Genomic DNA, 23,956 nt, shown 5'->3' on the forward strand with positions numbered 1-23,956 from the left:
GCGTTGATTTTAATTAAATGTATTATGTCAACAGATTGAACTGTATTAGGTTGGTTGAAGGCAATAATATTAAGTTTTAATAAAACATTAGGTTCAACTTAATATTATTGCTTTTAACTAACCTAATAAAGTTATGTGAAAACTATTGATATAATACATTTAATTAAGGTCAATGTTTCAGTGTAGGATGAACAGGTCATGTTTAGATGTAGGACTCAGTCAAACAAGGCAAAACTGTATCAAATTTGTACTTGATTTTTATTTGAATCCTTAATCATTTGACAACTTTCAATAAACCCAACAGCACTGCCCTGAATTAGCAAACATGTATACTGGACTATAAACTGTCAGCAAAGTCACACTAAATGAAATGCACATTTTAAGTGAGTGCTATCCAGTGTTTACTGAAACTTTAACACATCACAGAACCAAAACTGACTCCCTCTATTACATAATACCGCTCTTTTGGGTTACAAAAATAGTTTAATAGAATATATGCCTACTTGTGCTAAGAAATTACTCCTGGCGTTCACACTGCTTTATTGCCATACATCAACATACCAGGGAGGGGAAAGAAAATTAAACGAATGTAATTGCGACATAATGATGTAGCTTTTTAAAGTACCATTTTTAAAAAACAAAACAAGTCTGCAAAGTGCCACACATTTGAGATAAAGGGTCGTAAAAGACGTTGTAGAAGGTGCAAAATGTATTGAATGTGTCTGTTTTGGATGGAGGGCTCACATGGCACATTTCACATGAGAAGTTTGAATGGAGAGCTGAGAATTGTTTTTACAGAAGAGTTAAAATACAAAGGAAAAAAGAGTGAGAATGGAAATCATTGAGTCTGGTATCTTTTCTAGATTTGACTTTTACTCATTAAAGTGTGGGGGGGGGGGAAATCAGAAGAAGAGAATCTAATGAATCATTTGACATTATGCGAAACACTTTCATTTGCCTACTGGTGGAGTTACAGGAAATATAAAGCTACAGCAACACGTCTGCAATACTGTTGTTGCTCGGCTACCAGTTGAGATTCTAGGAATTTACTGGTCCAAGCCAAGAAACAGTCCAGTAGGAAAACCTCTTCTAAGTTACCACACTATCCTTTTACACTTCAGGGTTTGTATGAATAAAACACACAACATATAGCATGTTGATCATTGACCTTTAGAGGTGCTGGACTTGTTTCCTCTGGACAGAGCTAACTGTTCCACCCTTTGTGCTAAACTACCCGACATAGCCATATATTTAACAAACAATTGTATTTCTGAAATGTTGAATTCTCTCTTAAACTTGCCCTGTTTTATGTTGTACCGTGTATTGCCCATAGCAAAAAAAATATATCATCTGACTTCATAAGAATCGTGAAATTCCTCTAGTCAGAGAAGATGGAAAACATATGTAATTTGTTCATGCATGCATCATACTGGCAAGGAATTAAATACATTATTTTTGATCTTTTATCATTTGTCGTTTAAAAGTATTGCTGCATATGCATTTCAATGCAGGAGCAGGAAGGGAGGGGACAAAGAAAAACCAACAAAAGCACCGGATCTAACATTTTTAAAGCTGATACTATTCATCCCATTCATCACAAATACTCTAAGGCTGATTCGACTCCATTCGGGGGGACTCAACATTCCTCCAGTCCCGCAGCAGTGTGCTACAACGCATACTGCTCGGGCCAACCAATAGGCTTTTTACTGTTATTCTATCATGCACATTCCTTTTAAACTACGGTAACACAAGTAGAAGCAGTGCCGCTGGTCTCTGAACACCTTGTGGCTTTATGTTAATATGTACATCTGACAGCAGTGTTACCTACTATGTGAGAAGTCTTTGTCTATATGCATTTACTGTACAACTGAAAAACCTCTCAGGAGTCCAAATGGAAAGATAGAGCCAGGCAAATATTACACTGCATGACCAACTCCAGAGCCCAAGCTGTGAGACTTCAGGTGGACTTTTTTCCATCCCAGACAGCATACCTGCAAAATACTTTAAGTCTCGTGCTACTGTTTTATGGCTACTTTGTTTATAGTCAAAAGGCATTTATACTTGAAGTGCAATTAAAGCTGTAGGTACGCTGAGGAGATAGATAGTACCAGTGCAGCTCCTAGGAAGACTAACAGAGTCTGCGTTTTTATCAACTAGATGATGGCATTGCCCTGTTAATGGAATGAATGGACGAAACCTCAGTTTGTCTAACCAGTCGAAACACACAGCAAAAAAAAAGAAGGGATGAGGCAAAGTCCAACAAACCAACACGACTCGACGCCTTGTGGCATCGGGGCTGGTAACTGAGCATCCAGTGTTCAAAACTGGCAGGGGGGGCTTTATAGATACAGCCTTTTGTTTTTTACATTCTCCAACAATATTAAAGCCACAGCATCGAGTGCGAAACCAAAAGGTTAAAGAGAATTAGGAAATATATAATAAATCAAAAGTAAAACATGATAGAGGGCAGACATTTTCATTCACTGGATGAGTATTTCAAAAGTTTTACAGCTGGAGAAATCATAGACTGATATACAAAAGAACAAGTAGAAAGGCAAGGCAATCTCATGTATGGCCATTTTAGTCTCTCAAAATATTTACCTCACAACCATTATCTACATTTTGCATTTGGCCATTTGTACACAGTGGTTCCATTACAAACACTCCATTATTTTTTCATGAATCTGTAGAAATTAGCTTATTTACAAGACTGTACAACCACCCTAGAGCTCTTTCCGTCTCCCAGAGGAACCAATCCACTTAAAGCAGGATACCTGAGTTTTTCAAAAGAATGCTTCACCCCACTCGTCACTCTTCACCACACATTTCACAGGATATCTCGCACAGCCACACACACATGCACACAGTTAATCAAGCAAGGTACTCTCTCCAGAAGGATGCTGAGTGTAAACCTTTGTGAAAAAGCCACAAACTCACCAAAACCAATAACTCAAGAGTCCTTGCAGAAAGAGAGCTGACTCCATCATTAAACAAAAACAAAATGTGAAGGAGGTATTGAGAGGGGACATCTTACAGCAGGTGGCAGTCATGGAAGCAGCAGAGTGGCTGGCCACTGACTGTCCTTAATAGGACCCTCTGGTGATGTGCTAGCATATAAACAGACATTAAGTAGGCCAGGATTTGCTTCAGGCAAATGGGTGATGGAGACCTTCCCGGGAGACTTCATCCAGGCTGTGGAGGTCAGAGGGAAAGATCTGACTGCTGCCACCAGGGTGGGAAATAAGAGTGGAGCTGGGTGGAGCCCCTCTCAGTGACTGGCAGCTGCCTGTGGCACAGAAAACCTGACAAACATCGGGGATAAAATATGTCAATGTGTCATAGAATAAAGAAAACACCTTCATATACTGTACGGTTAAAACATTTTTTTCCCTTAATGCTACTTCCTGTTTCCGTTTACATGGCCGTGTCGGGGAGTAGAAAATTCAAAGGGCTTAGGATTCAAGTGTATGGTTATCTAACTAAACCCACACAGCTAATGTATGTATTGATGAAAATATATAGGCATTTCACTATGCCTATGTGCTTTGTCCTTTACTTCCCTGTAGACCAAAGTCTTTGAGTGATTGACCAATAGATGGCCTTAATGTTCCATTTGAATTTGAACACATACATGCTTTGAAAGAATATGTGAAGAGATATTGTGAGCCCTGATTACCTCTGAAGTCTCTGCACTAGTTCAGCTACAAGAGAGTCACAGATGCCTGGGTGCTTTTCCTCTGCCAGGTAAATGGCCTCTCGCAGCTCCTCGGCTGCCTCTGGCTTGCCGTTACGGTTCTCGCTCTTTTCTTTCAACTGCAACAAGGACATCATATAAAAAAAACTATGAAAAATGAACTTCCAATTTATTTGTTAACCATGGATAACTTGTTAGAGCCATTACCTCCGTGAACACTGGCAAGAAAATCGTTGATAAGCTCTGTGACAAAGGCCTCTTTGGACTCTCCTGCACCTGTTAAAGAAAGATGGTTTTAAAATTCAAAGGGAACATTTTAGACACCGTTGACACAGAAAAGACTTGCTCAACAACAACTTCAATACTTCTTCTTCACAATAGCCTCACCTCTTTCTTTTCCAGCTCTGCAGGCTGTGCTGCACCGTTCTGATACTTCTTGAGGTCTTTCTCCTTGATGGTGTTGAAGATCCAGTCATCATTGCCAGCGTCATCTCCTCCAGAAGCTTGGCCATTTTGCTCCCTGCAGCGACACAGCATTTTTAGGATCATCATTAGTGTACTACCAATATTGCTCAATTTTAAAGCTCCATATATCTGGATCAAACTCCGAGAAGAAAACCAACTCCTTCACACTGTGCATTTTACATTTATATTGAATTTAATATGCCATTCTTAAAACACTAAATGTAAAAAATATCCTTCTTTTATGTTGTGTTAGCTTTAATTTGGCCCTTTGATAGGCAGATCGTTTACAGCTTTTTATCTTCATAGATAGATAGATAGAATCGGAGGATGAAACCCTCTTTATTTGTCACATGCATGCACACAGCAGAGCACACACAGTGAAATTAGTCCTCTGCATTTAACCCATCCTAGTACTAGGAGCAGTGGGCAGCTATCGTGCAGCGCCCGGGGAGCAATGGGGAGGGGGGATTGGAGGTGTCCGGTGCCTTGCTCAAGGGCACCACAGCAGGGCCTAGGAGGTGAACTGGGACCTCTCCAAGTAGCAGTCCACTTTCCATATTTCAAGTCTGTTCGGGGACTTGAACCGGCGACCCTACGATTCCCAGTCCAAGCCCCTACTGACTGAGCCACTGCTGGACTGACTGAGCCACTGCTGGTACATTTTTACATTTTCCCTTCTGTTTTATTGTCTATTTTGAGATATTACAATTGTATTATTGTTTATTTTCTACACTTTTAATTTCTAATTATATGCAATACTTTGGTAAATGCTGCTGCAACGAATTTTTTTCAAATTTGGGTTCAATAAAGTATATCTTATCTTAGAAAACTGCAGTTTCGTTAGTAACGCTGAAGTTAAGGCTGAAGACCTTTCTTGGTTTTTTAAAATTCGTGTATTTAAACCGGTCTTATTCTAGTTTTGCTTTTTTAAATGTGCATTCTCCACTATTTCTTCAAGCTGAGAGAGTTTTAGTGAAGCACTTTGAATTGCAAGGTGTTGTAATGTGCTGTATAAATAAACCTGTCTTGCCATAAACTGGATGTTGATGGGTGCAGACAACTTACTCATCAGAATCATCGGAGCTGGACGCTTCCCGAGACTGCTCTGACTTCCACCTCTTGTATCTGTCAATCAGCTCCGTCAGATAGGACGTCTTTTTGGCATGCCTTACAATGTACTTGTGTTTTAACAGCTCTTTGGCAGTTGGCCTCTAAAAGGAGAACAGAGCAAACAAACATAGTAACGGTTAATATGAAAATGATTGTGTGCACTAACACTCATACCGGCACGAACAAGGGTTTTTATAAACTTACAAAGCTAGGCTCCTTATTTAAGCAGGCTTCAATAAATTCTTTCAGTGGTTTGCTGTAGTTTCCTTCCAGTGTCGGTGGGTTGTTCTTTGGGATGAGGAATAAGACCTTCATAGGGTGCAGCTCAGAGTGCGGCGGCTCTCCTTTGGCCAGCTCTATTGCTGTTATTCCTAAAGACCAGATGTCTGCCTATAATACAAGACATTTGACAGAAAAGATCATGTTAAAAAAAGAAAGCAGAAGAATCTCACATATTTGCCCAAAAATACCCACACTGACCAGTGCTGTGTGAAATGACTTGACTGACTAAAGCAGCATGGGTGTATTTGAGGAAGCTCTGCAAACTCTAGACACTACATAGCGGTTGTGTTGACTGACTCTTGTTACGGTTCTTCCAAAAATATATATTTGGTCATTTCTAGTCTACAAAAACAGTCTCAAAAAAGATTTAGCACACAGCACTACCCAGAGCATTGAAAACAAGGAGAAATGTACCAATCCTCTGTCAGTTTTTTCACACAGATAATGTTCTTCAACACTCTCTGACGGAAGTTTGATTTTATTGATGCCAACTGTTCACACTCACAGCATTATGGTTTCCCTGGGTGTGACAACAGCAATAACACACCTTTTTAATACAGAGCATAGTTTGGGTTTTACTTACTCTCCCACATGTGCTCACTTTTCTATCTTGTTCACAACATGACCTCTGTAACATGATTTTTTTTAAATAGCAACTAAAATGTGCATACCTATGAGAATCACTAAGCAGCTTTGATACACATCATGTGTTGATTTGAATAATACAAACTCCATAAACATTTGAATAAGCCTGTTGTCTTTATGCTCTCCCTGTCCCCTCTCGCTTGACGAGGAAAATGAAAAACTCCCATGACTCCAGATGTTCAGTCCACACAGCCATCTGTTAAACCTTCACTAATCTTTTGTGACTCAGCTGTCCGACTCACCAACACTTTGTTAATGTTACTACGAATCTTCCTGTTTTGGTACAAAATGAAAGAAAAAATGACCTTATACGCTTAAAATGTATCGCCATTAAGAATGTATAGTTGTCAATTACAGCATTTTCTCCCAAAAACTAGATTTTATTGGGGCTTTTCAACTCTAACCTGTGATACGAACACAAGCTGCGATCATTCTGACCTTTGAATCGTAGGCCGATTGCTTTATGACTTCAGGTGCCATCCAGAAAGGAGTACCAACGAATGTGTTTCGTTTTATCTGGGTATCGGTCAGCTGGCCCGCCACTCCGAAGTCAGCCAGCTTCACGTCGCCTTGTTCTGACATCAACACGTTGGCGGCTGAAATCAAAGCAAAAGGATAAAAATATCACACCCATGATTCGTTTTTGGGGCCTGATTACACACATACAGCTGGTGATTAAACCAATAAACACGACTTTCGCTGAAACAGGGCAATGGTATGAGCCGGTGGTACCTTTGATATCCCTGTGGATTTTCTTTTCAGAGTGCAGATACTCGAGACCTTTCAGGATCTCTCTCAGAATTGTTGCAATCTGTGTTTCATCCAATGCTCCTGGTTCCAACTAGAAGAAGGGATAAATTAGAGGATGAAAAGGTGACCATCTTTGAAAGATAGATAGCACAGCTTTTACACAAAGAGAATTGTCATAATGGCCTGCAAAGCAATTGTGATCATCTTCAGAAAGGTCATTCATTTATTTTGTAATATAGACTTACCAAATCCAGGGCTGATCCTCCACCCAAATACTCCATAATAATCCATAATTTTGTACCCTGAAAAATAAAACAGGAGTTTAGTCAGATAGAACAGAGATTTAATAAAGATTGGACCTTGACATTTGGAGATCTTTCTAATCTAATGCTAAAAGTACATATCATATACAGATAGCAATACAGTGGCGTCACCAACGCTATTAATTAAAAAATATTTAACCTTTTTTGGCAGCGAAGGAATGCTGCTTATCAATGATTTACCTTGTTATCAAAAACCTCAAATTAAATTCAACAATCACAGCTGTGCTTTTATTGTGAAATACAGATCACATTATAAACAATGTGTTAACTGAATCAAAGCTTAGGAATATTGGATTCTAAAGCAAGATGTTTTAAAGTAGGCATTGTCTTGGGCACTCCTCTACAGACTGACTTTAGTTGGAGTGAATCCTGTCTTGAAAAACACTAGACACATCTCAGCTGTCTGATTCAGTTGTGCACAAAACACTTGGGCAGCACCTGTTTCGTGCACAAGTGCAACATTGAGAATAAACAACATCTGTCACTCACTGGATGTGGCACGCTTGTTTGGTGAGATTTCCAGGCGCACACAGAATACTTTCAAAATATAATGTTGCCTGGGATACGGGGGGGGGGAAACCTGACACTCCCTTAATAAACATTATCTGACAGCAACAATAAAGTATCCAGGATGAGCTACTAGCAGTTCCTGTGTGCTTAGTACAGAACCCACCAATCAGACAACTATTAGGATTACTTTGACCTTAAACAAAACAATTGGAAAAAAGGATCATTTCTTGGGGTTGAAAGGCACATCGTAAAAAAAGAATCTCCTTATACTGGCAACAATTCTTGATTCTCCTATGTGATCTCTAGAAAGGGCAGAGTGTTGACAAGAAGATGGGAACTAGAAAACTGTTGATCAGAACGATACCACTTTAGAGTTTGTAAGAAATGTAAACACATACATACAAACAGCACAAATGTATACACACAAATAAGCATTCATTCTCTGCTTCAGCCTGCAGCATAACTTGAGGTAATGGACCACCACTTCTCTGCTTACTGCTGTTAAGTACCAGAGTACTGTAAACGCTGTGAGTGGCACTCTAAAGCCCGGCTCAGACTACAGGAGTTTTGAAACCAATTTATAAATCAGGTTGCAACACGCACATGAGAATATAATTCACCAATGTTTTTGCTGCAATTCAAAGATATGACAACAATGGCACATAAAAAAATATATATATATTATTATATTTAATGTTTTCAAGGGGGTTAAGACTGGATCTGGACCCCTTACATGATAATATAATTGATATATTATGTGTCAGCAGTTTGCAATGAGTTTATTCTCTAATTGTCAGGAGGGGTGAATAAGGCCAAAATTGTCCTGAAACTCCTGTGGTCTGATACAGCTTAAGCACTATCACATGAAGCGTGACTGAAAATCCTATTTACTATACAGAGATGTTAAAAAACTGACTTTCAGCCCTTAAAGTAGGTTATATAAACATGAAAATGGCCAGATCTGTACCCCTATAACTGTTAAGCTTCTTTTTTCCCCAATGAATACGCCTACAAAAGACTATGACTCCCACCCTGTTGACTTCATTTACACATGAAGGCACTGATATTGAAGCTGAACACATTGACCTCATTGTGATGGTTTTATTTCAAATCCAAAACTAGAGTATACAGAGAAAAAAAAAAACATGTCAGAGTCCAAATACTTGCAGAACGCACTGTAAAAAGCCCTCAAGCTACAGCATATACACAATGTTGGCCTAGTTCTTTTCGTTCAACAGCAATCTGTGCAATATTACACAGGAAATGCTTGTTCCATTGCCCATATGCATTATTTATTGACCTACATCGTACACACGTGCTTGAAAGAACATACTTCTGACGAATAATTTTGAGTATGGGCTATTGAATGAGATCTTGTTCCTGAGGTTTAAGCTTACCTTAAGGTAGGATCCATAATACTTGGTGATGAAGGGACTGTCGCACTGGCTGAGGACAGTGATTTCCTGTTGAATGTCTTCTATTTCATCCTCTGCTTCTTCCAGATCGATAATTTTAATGGCCACGACTTTCTGAGTCCGGCTGTCGATGCCTTTGAAAACTTCACCAAAAGAGCCTTTTCCTATCCTGTCAAACTTGGTGAAGTACTCCTCTGGATCAGCTCTGAAATTCTGTGTGACAGAGAGAGGGATGGGAGAGAGAGAACAGAGCGTATTTTAATTAACATAGAACCAAAATCTGTCTGACAAGGTTTACATGTGTTATAGTTGTTGGAACAACAGCTAAACATAGAAGCAACGTATCTGCAAACTATGATGCATTGTTGCAACCGGAGGCATACCATTATACTCAATTAATCTGCAAACCGTTTTTGCTATCAATCGTTTTGTCTAGTAAATATGTAAATATCGGAGAAATTATGAATGAAACCAACAAGATATCCTGACTTGGTATCTCTGGTATGGGTTAGGCTTAAGACAAACTGGTTCTTTTCCACAATTCAACCAAATCAAACTCTTTTCTAATATTTTGTAACTTTTTCAGATCAAATTGTGTGGCAGTGAGCAACACTTAAATCACAAGATAATGTAAAACAAACCCAATTTAGCTTAATGACCTCCACCACAAAGGCTAAACAGAAACTGAAGGACTACACCCTAACTTATTGACTGAACTGAATGGCCTATTTCCCCATGGAGCACCGGGGAAAGAGTAATGGTCTTCATGTTCGCCGGTTAAATTTCACTTCATGCAGTGCGATTATTAGCCAAGTCGTGTTTACATTGCCGTCATTGGTAGGACAAATTGAAGGCACAGTCTCTTCTGAAAAAGAATAGCATTTTTAATCCCGCATCACACTGTATATTATCTGAAAAATGTAAACGATACAGCAGTAGCTTTAATAATAAAGAATTACAGCAATTAATCCCAGAGTTTGATTTGCGAGATAATCCAGCACTAAGACCATGATCTGCGGGCTGATGCAGTATATTGTTTTACAGCCCCCCAGAGAACCGTTTCCTGTTAAAGTGCTAATGGTGGTCAACCCTATATGGACGAGGAGAAGAGCAGCTGCACTTTGAAAATTTGGCAAAGAGGTGGCTGCTGATTTGATAGCAAAGGGACTCTACAACAAAGAGACAGAGCGGCACAGAATAAAGCAGAGTTGGAACAACACCACCAAAATACTATCATAACACTGGTGTGGTCAGTCATCCAGGTGAAAATTATAATGTCGAGGCTGACCTGAAACAATGCGAAAAACAACAAGGGCGCTGCGACCGCGGACTACACATGATGGGAAAGTACTTGCCATATCCACAGTCAGCAGGTTTACTGCAACAACTAAAGCTGCCTGAACATCGCTCTATAAGCATGCGTTTGATGCTCTCCATCTGCACCACCACCACCACTGTGTAGTGTAGTGTCATCCACACACCACACCCTCAGGATTGCCATTATACCAATTGCAAACACTTCCAAGAAAAGTAACCTGTGGCCTGAACCTGTATTTGTCTGTGCATGTTCTAATGAAGCATTCATAATTTAAGAGAAAGGGAAGTATTGTGTGTAATCAGTGGAATAATCATGCATGTGACTGGTTAGGTCATACATGGGCTGTAGTGTGGCCTACTTCGTGCCAAGTCTTCAAACAGGCCTGACTAGTTCAACTAAAAATATATGTTAAGTTGAACAAAAAATACTATAAAAAAAACCCAAAAATTGAAATACAATTAGCCAACACTACAATTACTTTATTGAAGTACTGCATTAATCAGCAACTAGGCTATTTTCTTCTGGGGGTAAACTGGTTATGTTATAAGACGTCATCCGATATCATGGGTGCAGTCATTAGCCCCTTTAATTTGTGGATCAATTATTAAATGACAACTATTTCATAATTAATGAATCATTTAATGAGTTTGTCATTCAAACTGTCAAAATATCAACAGGTTCCAGCTTCTCAAACTGGAAGGCAGGCTGTATATTCTGTTATCATTGTAGAGTCTTCACTATTTACTATAATAATAACAAGTTATTAGTTGTAGCATTTAATGTAATCTGTTCCACTATTTTCTGACTTTTAATGGACCAAACAAGTAATTGATTGAGTGTTTGTGATAAATCAACAATGACAGTAACTTTAAAACCAATACGTGTAATATGTAGAGTGCTCTGTAACAGATGACAAGCAGGAACCATGACACTACACACCAAGGACTGACAGTGAAGCATCAGTTCAGTTGATGACAAATAACGAAGGCAACTATTTTGAAAAAAGCATTTTTTAAACTGAAAAGCCACACAATGGATATTTCCAGCTACTTAAACGTGATCATGTGTTATTTTCCTCGTATTAAATTGGAATCAACTGTATAATTAACAGTTGTGCAGTGTAGGTCAAAACATAACAGTGAATATGGACTAAATAGTTGAATATATCAACTTGTGTTTTAACTGTGATGTGCATTTCAGCCTACAGTGAATGCTGTTTATAAATTAGGAGTAAACTCAGCAAGAATAGACTGTATACCTGTGGTTTGACAGCCCGTCAGCCGTTCAGTACACGTACGATTTAACACAAGATTAAACAAGGTGTCAGCCTTCTTATCACATCCGTCCATAATGGACTTTGACAAACAGGTGCATTTATTATATCACAGGAGATAGCTTACATCTTGATAACGGTTCAGTGTTCCCGTAGATAAAGTTGTTTACAGGCATCGAGTTAAACTTCCGTAAAGTAAAAATGTCGGCTTGCTCTGAACCAAACAAACTTGACTCTGAAAGTTATCTTATAATATTAAAACGTGATATTTACCTGAATCCCCGTCAGTCCACTCTGAAGAGGGGAAAGAGCCATGGCGTCAGATCAGCAAAGATGACGCCTTTCCTCGTCTTTTTCTGCTTTCCTGATCTGATGTTAGTTTTCTGACCGGCCCCTGGGTAAGATGTGGTGCAAATCCTATCAAAGACACTGAATGTATCAAACGGAGAGTCGCTTGATCATAATAAAACAACAGCTCGTCGGTTTGTACTTCGAGCTTCTCTTCCGCAGTTATGCGAACGTTAGCTACGCTAGCTACTTTAGCAGCTAGTTAGCAAACAGTTAGCGGAATAATTATATATCTGTAGACCCGTGCGGTCCCTCGACAGTTGCTCTACAGTGTACTGATGACAAAATAGAGCTCTGATTTAAAAAAAGTCGCACAGGGTAAATAAATGTACCCTGTTTTTTTAGTTCTACCGCTTGTTGTTCTATTCTCTCATCACTTTTCTCTGTCGCCCAGCGCCATCTTGGTTAATGTCATTTTCATTTTCTGGAGGACCAATCAGAGTACAAAGTACATTATGTCGTCATGCGTTAATCAAAAAGCGTCACGGGAGGAAGGAAGTTTCTATGAATGTATGTATATATATTTTCTGTACTAAATCCCATTTTATTTCAGAATCAGAATCCCTTTATTGTTTACACATCGGGGTCACTTACAGAGTTACAACAAAAGTGGCATAGCAGTAAAAAAAAAACAAAAAAAAAAACCATGCAATAGTAATAAAAAAGAAAGCGGACTTAAATCAAAAGAATATTTTTCCAAACATGGCCAGGTATTATTCAATACCACACAAAAACAAAATCATCAGCAATATACAACACTTCTTATAACAAGAATGTATGTATTCAATTATTTTGTTATTATTTTGTTACTGGACAATGTTACTGATTGTAAAACACTTTTGACTTTGAACCTCTTTATTCTTTATGGAAATTGTGTTATTGTAGTATGCATGTTAAATGCAAATTGCCCCAACAAAAATCCAAACATACAGCAAATCTAAATACAAATCAGTCACTGTATTGTACAATCACATGGACTAAAACATAACAATGTGATCGAAATATGTAAAGCCGTACATTTATTTTATACAGTATGCCTTTATTGCATGCTTACCCCTTCTTAGCTTTTAAGATTTTGGCTTGTCCTGTCAAATTGTCAAATTGTCTACCTATGTTTTGTTCGAAGATAATGGTTTGACATGATACAATAAAACTGTTTTTGGAATTTCACGTGTGGTTTCTAACATTTAAAAGGATGCAAGTATAATATGAGCCCCAAGAGCTAAAGTTCACTGCCTGTCAATTTACAATTGGTAGATTTTTGCAAATGTAGATATGCTATGTACCACAAGGTTCAACGCTACCCATATAGACAAGACTGTGGGGACCAAACAGACCCAGCATATGGGGGTGTGGGTTCCCACTTATATCCAATCATTGAAGTTTTGGGATAAAAGCAACAGTCTACAGTACATTACAGTACATGTTGAAAGATCCATAAAAATATGGGAAATGTATTTTGAGTTAAGATAATGTTGTCAAATTACAATTTGATAGAGGAAGTATTGAACTTTACACTCAAATAAAGATAACCGTTGATGGCCTGACATGTTGTAATGCATTCAATGTAGTCTCATAATCAGAGATCTGTACTAGCTAAACATAGCTCTTATATGGCTGTAAGCTGAAAGCTGAAGATATAATGGGGAAGTTAAGAGACTGCTCAATATTTATTTGGAAAAATACAAAGACAAGAATTATGAAAACATGTTAACAGGGTTTATGTTTTATTGCTTACTTGAACATAATATACTTACATAAATATAAACAGAAATTACATCAAGTGATATGTAAATGGTCATCTTGTTTTAATACTATAGACAGACATTATATTAACTTTGTATGCCTCATAATAGTCATTTGGGCTTTACAATAAAAAATATTTAAAATACACACACACAAATGGACAATGCTAAAATAATGGTAGTAGACATAAGTGCATTATGTCTTATCTGCTTTCTATACTCTTTACATTTTGGTACGTTTGTCTGGATCATCTTCATCTTTGTCACTTTTATTTGAGTCTTTTCTGACCATCTCTATCTCTGCCTTCTTTCGCTGACTTTTGTCATCGTCATCATCTTCATCAACCTTCTTCATGAACTGAGCCTCAATTTCTGAAGGGTCAATGTAGGTGTAGAAATGTGCCATGATGGAAAAGATGAAACACACTGCAACCAAGAGAGAGGCAAACAGGACGTACTCTGCCCACTTTGAAAGAGGAGGAGAGAAGCAGAAGGATAAACGTTAATGATGAATGATCCTTTGTTATTGTCAATACATGAAACAAATCCCAGACTTGCCCACTAAAAATATCTCTGAGGTTTAGTTTTATGTTCAATTTTTACCTGTTTAGGAAGCTTTGCAAGCTCAGCTACAATCAGTACAATGAAGTTGCCGACTGCAACAGTCAACAACCAGCCTGCTTGCAGCACTGCTTTCATGTTACTAGGTGCCTTAAAAAAACCAAAAGAAAAAGAATTAAAACCAAAATCAAAGAATGGAAAACTATTATTTATACAAATCAAATCACACTTTTCATTTTACGTGTCATGCAACTGTAAAATAGAACAGCTCCGGAAATAAAGTGCTACAATTTTACCTGTGAGTAGGAGAACTCCAGACCAGTAACCGAAAACATCACTTCACCAACAGTTATGAAGAAGTACTGTGGGATCTGGAGAGCCATGTGAGCTGTGTTGGGCTTGATGTCTTCTGATGCAGTAATAGCCTCCTGACACTAAAATAAATAATCACAATCATTCAGTTTAGGGCCGTGTTTCTGGCAATATGTATGACCATGATTATGATGCTGGCTCATTCTATATTTGTTGTATTATAATTAAGAAAAATCGATGAAAAAAACAAAACTAACAATGAACTAATCTACCCCCCCAACCGATGGAAATCTTTTAAACACAGGCAACAACAATGAGGTTAAACTGTTTATGAGGACGTGTTTTCCTATAACCGCTGGGATCTGTAGTTTTTAGGAAACATTACTTACTGAAGTTTAACTTGTGTGTTTTCTATTTTACATGATTTAGTTGTGGATTAATACATGTGTGGTTACACTTAAACAATGTTAAGTGTCCATGTTGGTCGTAGATTTTCGAAAGATATGGAGCTTAATGGTTTAAAGGAAAATACATTTCATACTCAAACTGTTGTTATTTTTAGGGGATTTGTTGATTTAAGATAAATATAGAATATCATCAGCCTTCAAAATCCTGAAACTTACATTTGGTCCGATGACTAAGGTGCTGGGGATAAAGAATGTGTATGAACTTGCAAATCCAAACTCCCTGCTGTATTCACATGACTGTGAATCACTCTGTAAGGTGAAGATGGCTCTGTTCATTAGACAAGAAAAATCAGGTTAATAAAAGATATTGTCATTTGTATAATATAATGAAACACTGCTGATTGGGCAAGATGTTAAAGTCCTTACTTTCCATTTTTTATCTGGGAGTAGTTGGAACAATTAACTGGCTCAATTCGTCCAAAGTCAGCTCCAGCCGTCGACACATTCAATGTTGTATTCATTCCATTTATGAATCTGTAAAGGGTACACAATGGGCCAACATTAAAAAACAACAACAGTGTAATCCTTTTTTTATTTTTTTAAGTTAGTACTCTGCAGATGAAGTTTAGGTCTGAAACTCTATAACTGTCAATATGATTACCAGGTAAGAGCCTCAAAACAATTGATTGATTATAAAAGAAATAAAAGATTCATAATGTTTGTCAACTGATCAATTAATTGCGACAGTATACACATTTGAAATTCAATTTACCGGATTGCATTGTTGCCTTGTTGTGGCTTGGAATTCAAAGCATCGGTCTGAGGAAATAAGAAAAATGGATGGTGATTATCATAACCATTTCCAGTCCTCTTGTTCGCTTTGTTTGACCTATGTTGTGCTTCTAACTCACCCAAATCCAATTGTTATTGATGTTTGCCGGAATGAGAACTTTCTGTCTCTTTCCTTTGACCAAAGCAATACGTTTTGTCACTTCTGGGCCAACAATTTTAACACTGATAACATCGTCTTTAAATGTGAAGAAGTTCTCGCTGGCCTGCAAAACAATAGTTGTCACATAGAAATAATTTGTGTACAAGTATGAATGCATAAACATGTTGTTTTGATTTTCATGTACATTTTCACAAGTCAGCACTTCTGTTATTGCATGAGGACATACCTGATTTGCAGGAAGTACCAGAGACTCGTTGCCAGGCAACAAGCAAGTGATTTGAGTACTGCCCATGTTAAGTAATTTCAACTGACTCTCGGAGGCTGACGGGAAGGTAGGCAAAGTTTTCTGAAAATTGAGTGAGTTCAAAATAAATTAATCACTACATGTATATGCATATATCAGTTTATGAGGAGATTATCACAATGTCTGTTCTCTACTTACATCGATCTGAAGCTGAACCACAGCAGCACAGACAAATGCAATGGCTGCCATTATCATCCCTACTGTCATTCTTTTCAGAGGTCTGTTGAATTAACAATAAATCCTGTTAGTAATGTGTGTAAAATATGAGATAACTACAGGACCAAAGGTCTCCTTATTTATACAGGAATAAAACTATTGCAGATTTTATGGGGCCTGAACCAGACGCAGGTGCAGTTCCACTGGTCTGTTATTGATGTATACTTTTTAGCTTTAGCTTTGATACCACATGTGTTAATGTTCTCATCAACATTTTTCAAAAAATCAGTAAAGCAAATTTTCCTAAATTTCAAATGTTCCCTCAAACAACTGGCAGAAAAGAGAAGTTGTGCTATTCCAAAATAAATTAGTTTTTTGAAATCCTAAAACCAGACGACAACTATATCAGACTAGACTATTGTATAAGCATTTCCCAAAGCTTTAAAGCAGTACTTACGTAAAGTTAAGACCACATTTTTTGATCAGAGGGTAGATAACGCTGTCCATGATAGGCACCAGAGTCAGGATCAGGATTGGGTTGACAGTCTTTCAAAAACATTTTGAGAGATTTAAAAAAGAAAGAAGCGTTGTACATTTGTCCGATCTAACATGACTATATCATTTTATCTCACCTGCATCTGGTCAGGCTGTATAACAAGAAGCCCCTGCAGAAACAAAACATGTCATTAAAACATGGTCACATTGCTTGAGTTGACTCAAATATACAGTATATGTGGTTGGTTTTATCACAAAACTTACAAAGTTTCCATCCATGTTGGTGGCTTGCAGAGTCCATCTTGAACCCTTTAATAGAGATGCAGAGCTTAGCACAGGTTTCACAGCCGATAATTGATGTTGCCTTTTAAAAAGAAGATTAACTTACCTTTTGGTCAAACAGGGTCCAGAACATTGGGAGTGGGATGTATAAAAACAGAACCTTCAGCACCATTTTGATTTGAGCAATGAGGAGTTTCTACAGCACAGAGAGACAGAATATGAATTACAATTCACTCCACTAAAGAAACCGCTTGTTAGAAACTTTAGAGAAGTAATTTAAAATCCAACTAACTTCATATTTTTCCTCTGCCCAGTCCATCCAATGCTGCTTCTTTGGGTATTGTTTACTTCTGTGCTTGTAGCGATTTTTAATGGCAAACTGATTGACAGTCGAAGAAGTAAGTGAGGGATAAAATATATATATATTTTTAGAAAACATAGCTAAAGGAACTGTTGTTGTACATGAATGCAAAATGGTTCAATGTAAATGTTGTAAACCAGACTCACCCCAATACATTTACACACGGACATCATGATGTTTCCCTGTGGTTCAGCTTTGTAGTACATACCACTTCCAATGATAAACACCACTGTAAAGGGCATCACAGGGATGTAATCATTATCAGTGCCTAGTTTACCATATGTAGAATCAGAGTTTAAACTAATTAGACATACCAAGTGCAACCATCATTAGTGCTGCAGGGACACCGAAGGCCAGAGAATAACACTTCTGCTTTGTGTAGATGCCACAGTCCTGAGCTGCAGATACACACAAACAATCATTAAACTACAATTCAAATCACTCGTACTCAAGGACTGTTATTAGCTGTTATCACATGCACTCATGTTTATGGTTTGCCATAAACTTTATGATCTGTACCTCTCAGGATCGGAGTGATAATGGTTGACAGGAGACTCCCACCATTGATGCACAGGTAAAACACAGAGAAGAAAGTTCTCCTTTGCTTTTCCTGCAGAGACAAGTGTCAGTGATCTTCTATCATGTGTTGTAAGCACGGTCTGCATAACATGTGTAACATCCTTTAAATGTTATATCTGGTTATGATATTAAATGATGCCTCCAAGACATATTTTAAGAGACCAGTGATAAACTGTTCAGGAAAGCTTGCTCTGTCATCGGTATCAAACTGGACAACTTTGAGGCTGTGGTGGAGAGTCTGTTGAGAGTCCTCCACTCTCAACAGATTGTTATCCATCATGGATAACCCTCTCCACCTGCTGCTGGACAGACAGCAGAGCTCCTTCTCCAACAGGCTGCTCCACCCCCGCTGTCACAAGGACAGATACAGGAGAACATTCCTGCCCACTGCATTAACCCTCTATAACAGCTCTCCTCTGGCTGAAAGATAACTCCATAGCCTCTCTGTGACCACTGGACTTAAACCATTACATACTTTACATACTATACTTATTCTAATAATATTCCACACCTCTCACACTTACTGTACCTATTACAGCCTGCTTTATATTTTGTTTCTCTTAATATTTTCTGTAATCTTTTTTGTCAAAAATCTATACATATGTATTTTTTATTTTGTATTGTAACTATATTGGCTTGTTTTTATGCTGCTGCAACATAAACATTTCCCAAATTGGGATCAATAAAGTAATTCTATTCTATTCTATACTATTCTGTATGACTCTTGGAACAGCAATGTCTAGACTGAAGTATCTCTGTCTAGACATTGCTGGTCTTTTTTTTAATCTTTTATTTCTAAAAAAAAATGTTGGATTGTTTTTCCATTTGTCATTGTACATACCAATTATGTACCACCATTTCATCACACAACAAGCACTTCTCCCTCCACCAAAAACCAAAACTGTTATCAAAATAAAAAAATAAACAAAACATAATCAAGAAAAAACCCCCACCACAATAAGGCATGACATTCCCCACAAAAAAAACCAATGTCTTTTCTTTTGTTTGAACTGAGTCCTCTTTCTCTCTTTTTTTTCCTTTCAACACAATCCATATTCATTTGAAAAAACATTGCTGGTCTATAGTTAGAGCTATAATTAGAAAATTATAAAGATAAGATAAGATAAGATAAGATGTACCCTTATTGATCTCCGTGGGGAAATTCAAGCAATAAAATGCATGAAATATAGGCAGATTTTCCCATAATTTGCTGATTTAGATACTTAAAAGAGTATCAGTAACTTCATTTTCAAAACCCTTGCACCTGCATTCCTCAGAAAAGCACTTTGACTGCAGGAATTTTGAGATTTGGGCGCATTATTCAAGTGTCAACCGCAAATGTAGCCTGTAGTCACTAGCTTCAAGCAGGGATAGACCTGACCAGCATCATGTCATCTAATACTTGGGTTTAGGAATTAATACCTAAATTCATGTCACACCCACTATCAGCCTAAGATGTTGTTTCATCTAGTTCGCAAATGTTTGTCATGCAATAAAGAACATTGCCACTGTCACAGCCAAAGCTAAACATTAGTGGAGAGGCAGAAATGTTCTAACCTGATGGTCACCGAACTGGTCTCCCCCAAAGGCAGCAACACAAGGTTTAATGCCACCAGTGCCCAGAGCGATGAGGAAGAGACCCACCATGGACAGCACGCTAATTGTGAAGAGGAATGTGCAGAGAGATTGTTGAAATATGTGATTAATATTTGCCTGACAAAATCCCACTTGCTGGACATTAATATGTTGTGAAGCTGCAAATAAACCCACACATGAAAGGCCATGTTGTCTGGTGTCCCGTCTCTATTGGTGTCAGTGATGTCATGGATTGCACTGATAGCCATTGTTACCTGGCCGATCGCATACACAATGGACAAGTAGATGATAGTCCTGCAAAGGGGAGAGGGAAAGAGAAGCAGCCGGGGAGTTAGTGTTTAGTAGTACCCGTCAAGTTCTATTAGGTCTAGCTACTTAATAAGTTACTTAGTTAAGTCTAGGGTTAAAAACCTAAGGATTGCAATATTTTGTCTTCTTTATGAATAATTTACCTATTTCAGAAAGCAATTGAAAAGTCCGTTTCCACCACTGAGAGATAGTTATCCACCAACTTCCTGCATAGGTGTATTGACAAAGTATTTAAACTCACTTAAACTTTCCCAGCCAGGAGTCAGCCACAATGGCCCCGAGGATGGGGGTCAGGTAGCAGAAGGCCACAAAGACGTGGTAGATGGAGGTGGCCAAGTCATCGTCCCAGAGCAAGAAGTATTTGAAGTACAGCACGAGGACCGCTGGGGACAGGCAGGCAAAAAGTGAGATTCTTCTTATGTTACAATGCAACACGATAAGACTGCACAGTGTCCACTTTTAACATTTCTGCTCATGTGGCAGAAAAATAACATAGATATTTAAATTGTGTAAATGTATCTATATCACGGTGTAGAAATACTGTGCTTCAAGTGAAAGTCACAAATTAAAAACATGATTGCATCTGATCTGATTTATTTACTTTATTTTGGACGGGTATGTCAGATGGATATCTGATTGTGTTTGGGTTTAAAATGTTAGCACCAGAAACACACTTCAAGCCTCAATACTCAAATTAAATATTTTTTCCAAAAGCCCATTTAAAAATAATGTTCATTACATAATATTATAGGTTTATGATTTTTGATGCAATAATGTGTTACAATTACTCTGATATTGTAATAATGCGGGGATAATTATTATAATTTTAAAATACATATTTCATTTTTTCCTTCTTCTTTTTTTCAGTCTTGAGACTTTATACTTTATTTATGTAATTATATCATCATTTATTTTATGATTATATTTTATATTCTTAATCTGAATGCTCAAAGTAACTCCTAACGTGTTATCGAATGAATACACTGCCGTACAAAGTACAGAGTTTGCCCTGTAATAAAGTGGGGAAGTATTATTTCAGGTAGCAGAACAATTTAAATACTCAAGTAAAAGTACCTTCAAAATGTTTCTTGAGTAAATAGCTAGTTTTTCAACCAAGCAAATATCCAGACAGTTATACAAATTTACAACCTTTTTTTCCAATACAGTTTCAAATCCCATAAAAAAAGAAGAAGTTTTATGATGGGACAACGCTCTCATAAAGGTCTGGGTACGTTGAGGGAAAGAGTGGGGTTTGGTTCAAAATAAGTAGTCATGGTTACAAAAATAGTCACATGGTCAACGCTCTCAGACGCAGTTTTTCTCACCTCGCATGCCATAGTAGGAGAACCTCTCGCAGAATTCATTTACAACAATGAAGAAGATGCTGAGCGGGTAACCACACACCTCTTTGCTCTGATGAATCAAAGAAACAGCAGCATGGTGTACAGCAGGGGCGGAGAAAATCATTTGATCGAATGTACCATAGCAAAAAAAAAAAAGGTAGCAAAACCACAAAATTGTCAACTAAATGTACTTAATGAATATAATTAAATGGGTTCATTTTGCCAAATGATCCTTGTCAATGTTAATTTATATGACAGGATCCTCATCATAAATGCATTAACATGTAAGCACTTTTCTATTGCTGTTGCAATTTAGATGGAACAAAATGTCAATGCTTAAAACAAATATTACTACTAGCTGGAATGTGTGAAATAATTCAAGTGGAGCAAAAAGCACAACATTTTCATCCTAAATGTTGCAGATTAAATAAGCACAACATTTAAACAAATACAAATACCTAAATGACTTTAGTAGTGCTTTGTAGTCACTAACCTACAGCAGTAAGTAAATGGAATATTGATACGACTGCTTTTTTCATGGACTGTCTTTAGACTCATGGAACAAATAAAAAAGCAAATAATTGCATCAACGACCAATACAAATAATTAAGTAGATTACCGTTCCTTTGCTCTTCCTTCCTTTCTTAGGATCCTCGTTATCTGTGGACAAGGTTAGACTACCTTTAAAAAAACAGCTGTAATTCCCCAAAAGAGAGTGCTGCAGTAGCCTTTATTTTATCATTTTAAACAAAGCTATTTCCCCCAATGTTTCAGTTTCAAATTAAGAACACAATACAGCAGCAGTTCAACGTTTTTGTCACGTTTCTTTCTATGTTCTTGTCCGTCAGGTGTCTGAAGCTTTTGCAATTTGACATATTTCTGTGGATATAAATGGAAATTTTCAAAAATAAATGTTTGCAAACCTACCCGTCATGATGAAGTTTGAGTGAAGCTGCTTGTTTGTTATTCCTTTAAAATACCTGCAGGGAGCAGTTGCCAATTGATCCCTCACTGTGGGAGTGGGAGTGTTTCAGTAATATTGCTTCTTATTAGCACCTTGATCTGTCGTCCACACTGCTGACTGCGTTGATTTTATGATGGGTGGGAACATGAGATATAGGAGATAGGAAGTCAGCTATGTCCCATACATGACACCTCATAAAGACTTCACAAAAACAACCAAATGTAAAAAAACACACTTTAATGCAAGTGGAAATAAAGTCAGATTTCATGAAAACAATTGCAGAGAGATGAGTGTGTTTTATTTGAAAGAAAAGCATTAGGGAATATCTCTGTTTACAGCAGAACAGTGACTTTATGTTAAATAAAATAAAAAACCCATTGCTGTCCAAATATAAAACAATTTCTTGAACATTTGAATAAACACTAAAATGGTAAAAGCTTCTTATTACTTCCACAGTAGGCGTAGTGTTTGTTTCCACACCTCATCGCTTTGGCAAGAAGGTGAACATCATCTTTACAGTGTATGAGCTCCACACAGCAAGGTACAAATATTGCACACACTCCTTTTTTTATATACATTAATAAACAACGTGGAATATACTATTTTGTTTGCAATGGCTTTAAATATTTAAAAATGCTCCCGTTCTAAGACATTGAAGTGATTTAAGGTTGAATGTTAACAGGTGTCATAGGAGGCTCTTTTCAGTAGAAATATAACTTCATGTACAAGGAGAGGAGCGTTGACACAGCATATACTGTCATCAATACAGTGGTATATAAAAGTGGAATACTGTACATACAAAAACACAATGTGAAACATTATCAAAATAAAATGGACGTGGTGGGTGTAATGTAATGACATGCATGTTAAAGGTCCCAACAGGAATGTCTCCTTTGAAACACTGCCCAGTCTTTTCAGGCCATAAAACAGGAACAAAGTCTGTCCTGAATGACCCCTCTCTAGTCTCAGGCTCCACCTCAGTATTGTCACAGACATCCAACACAGTGACCATGCCGTGGATATATTTATATATAAAGTAGGTCCAGTGCCTTGGTAATGGTTCTCGAGGAGTATGGTCAGTGGTCTGTGCCTCCTACAGTCTCCCTTTGAGCTGACTGAAGAGAAGCAGGATCAGGTTCAGAGGGGACAATATGGCATCACCAGCATGCCTGGTTGGCGAGTGTATCGGACGCTGAGTTTAAGGCTAAACCAGCATCATACCACAGAGGAAGAGCTGGGGATGCCGTGGATGGTGGCACTGGTTGGCGTGCGGCTGATGGCGTTAAAGATGTGAAGAGAGTCTGGAAGAACGCTCTTCATGCCATCTTCCACAGGACTGATCTGGAATGGACGAAGATTGAGATATTCAAAAGGATTTACAATGTTACAATTTTGAGGTCCATAATTACTGTAATATGAAGCTCTTATTACTACATCCCCCTAGGGGCTTTTGGTTT

General features: G+C 37.8%; 3 protein-coding genes across 12 annotated transcripts in view; all 3 read right to left on the reverse strand.

The window, feature by feature from the left end:
* Window positions 1-239: 239 nt before the first annotated feature.
* On the reverse strand, window positions 240-12,553 carry stk24a (serine/threonine kinase 24a (STE20 homolog, yeast)). The gene is made up of 11 exons (XM_063888667.1): window positions 12,059-12,553; window positions 9,177-9,407; window positions 7,192-7,248; window positions 6,929-7,037; window positions 6,635-6,792; window positions 5,474-5,659; window positions 5,225-5,370; window positions 4,082-4,214; window positions 3,902-3,970; window positions 3,677-3,813; window positions 240-3,302 (listed from the first exon to the last, which is right to left on the reverse strand). The coding sequence occupies exons 1-11, from the start codon at window positions 12,098-12,100 to the stop codon at window positions 3,269-3,271; spliced, it is 1,302 nt and encodes a 433-aa protein (XP_063744737.1). The 5' UTR covers window positions 12,101-12,553; the 3' UTR covers window positions 240-3,268.
* Window positions 12,554-13,843: 1,290 nt separating this feature from the next.
* On the reverse strand, window positions 13,844-22,486 carry slc15a1a (solute carrier family 15 member 1a). The gene is made up of 23 exons (XM_063888666.1): window positions 22,463-22,486; window positions 22,155-22,195; window positions 21,518-21,605; window positions 20,434-20,575; window positions 20,058-20,177; window positions 19,845-19,944; window positions 18,228-18,318; window positions 18,023-18,106; window positions 17,855-17,937; window positions 17,640-17,726; window positions 17,454-17,543; window positions 17,330-17,374; window positions 17,203-17,235; window positions 17,028-17,116; window positions 16,553-16,634; window positions 16,337-16,456; window positions 16,070-16,213; window positions 15,931-15,977; window positions 15,585-15,692; window positions 15,375-15,486; window positions 14,736-14,873; window positions 14,482-14,589; window positions 13,844-14,344 (listed from the first exon to the last, which is right to left on the reverse strand). Exons 1-23 carry the CDS (start codon window positions 22,467-22,469, stop codon window positions 14,102-14,104), a joined length of 2,202 nt encoding a protein of 733 aa, XP_063744736.1. The 5' UTR covers window positions 22,470-22,486; the 3' UTR covers window positions 13,844-14,101.
* Window positions 22,487-22,719: 233 nt separating this feature from the next.
* The window catches only part of zmp:0000001200 (dedicator of cytokinesis protein 9), a 69,754-nt gene continuing 68,517 nt past the window's right edge, over window positions 22,720-23,956 (reverse strand). For all 10 annotated transcript variants that reach the window (XM_063888684.1, XM_063888680.1, XM_063888679.1 and 7 more), the window contains one exon: window positions 22,720-23,840. In XM_063888684.1, coding sequence (XP_063744754.1) covers window positions 23,715-23,840 — 126 coding nt within the window. In that variant the 3' untranslated portion in view covers window positions 22,720-23,714. The remainder of the gene's footprint in view (window positions 23,841-23,956) is intronic.

The sequence above is a fragment of the Eleginops maclovinus genome, chromosome 7 (genome assembly GCF_036324505.1).
Source record: "Eleginops maclovinus isolate JMC-PN-2008 ecotype Puerto Natales chromosome 7, JC_Emac_rtc_rv5, whole genome shotgun sequence".
NCBI classification, from domain to species: domain Eukaryota; kingdom Metazoa; phylum Chordata; class Actinopteri; order Perciformes; family Eleginopidae; genus Eleginops; species Eleginops maclovinus.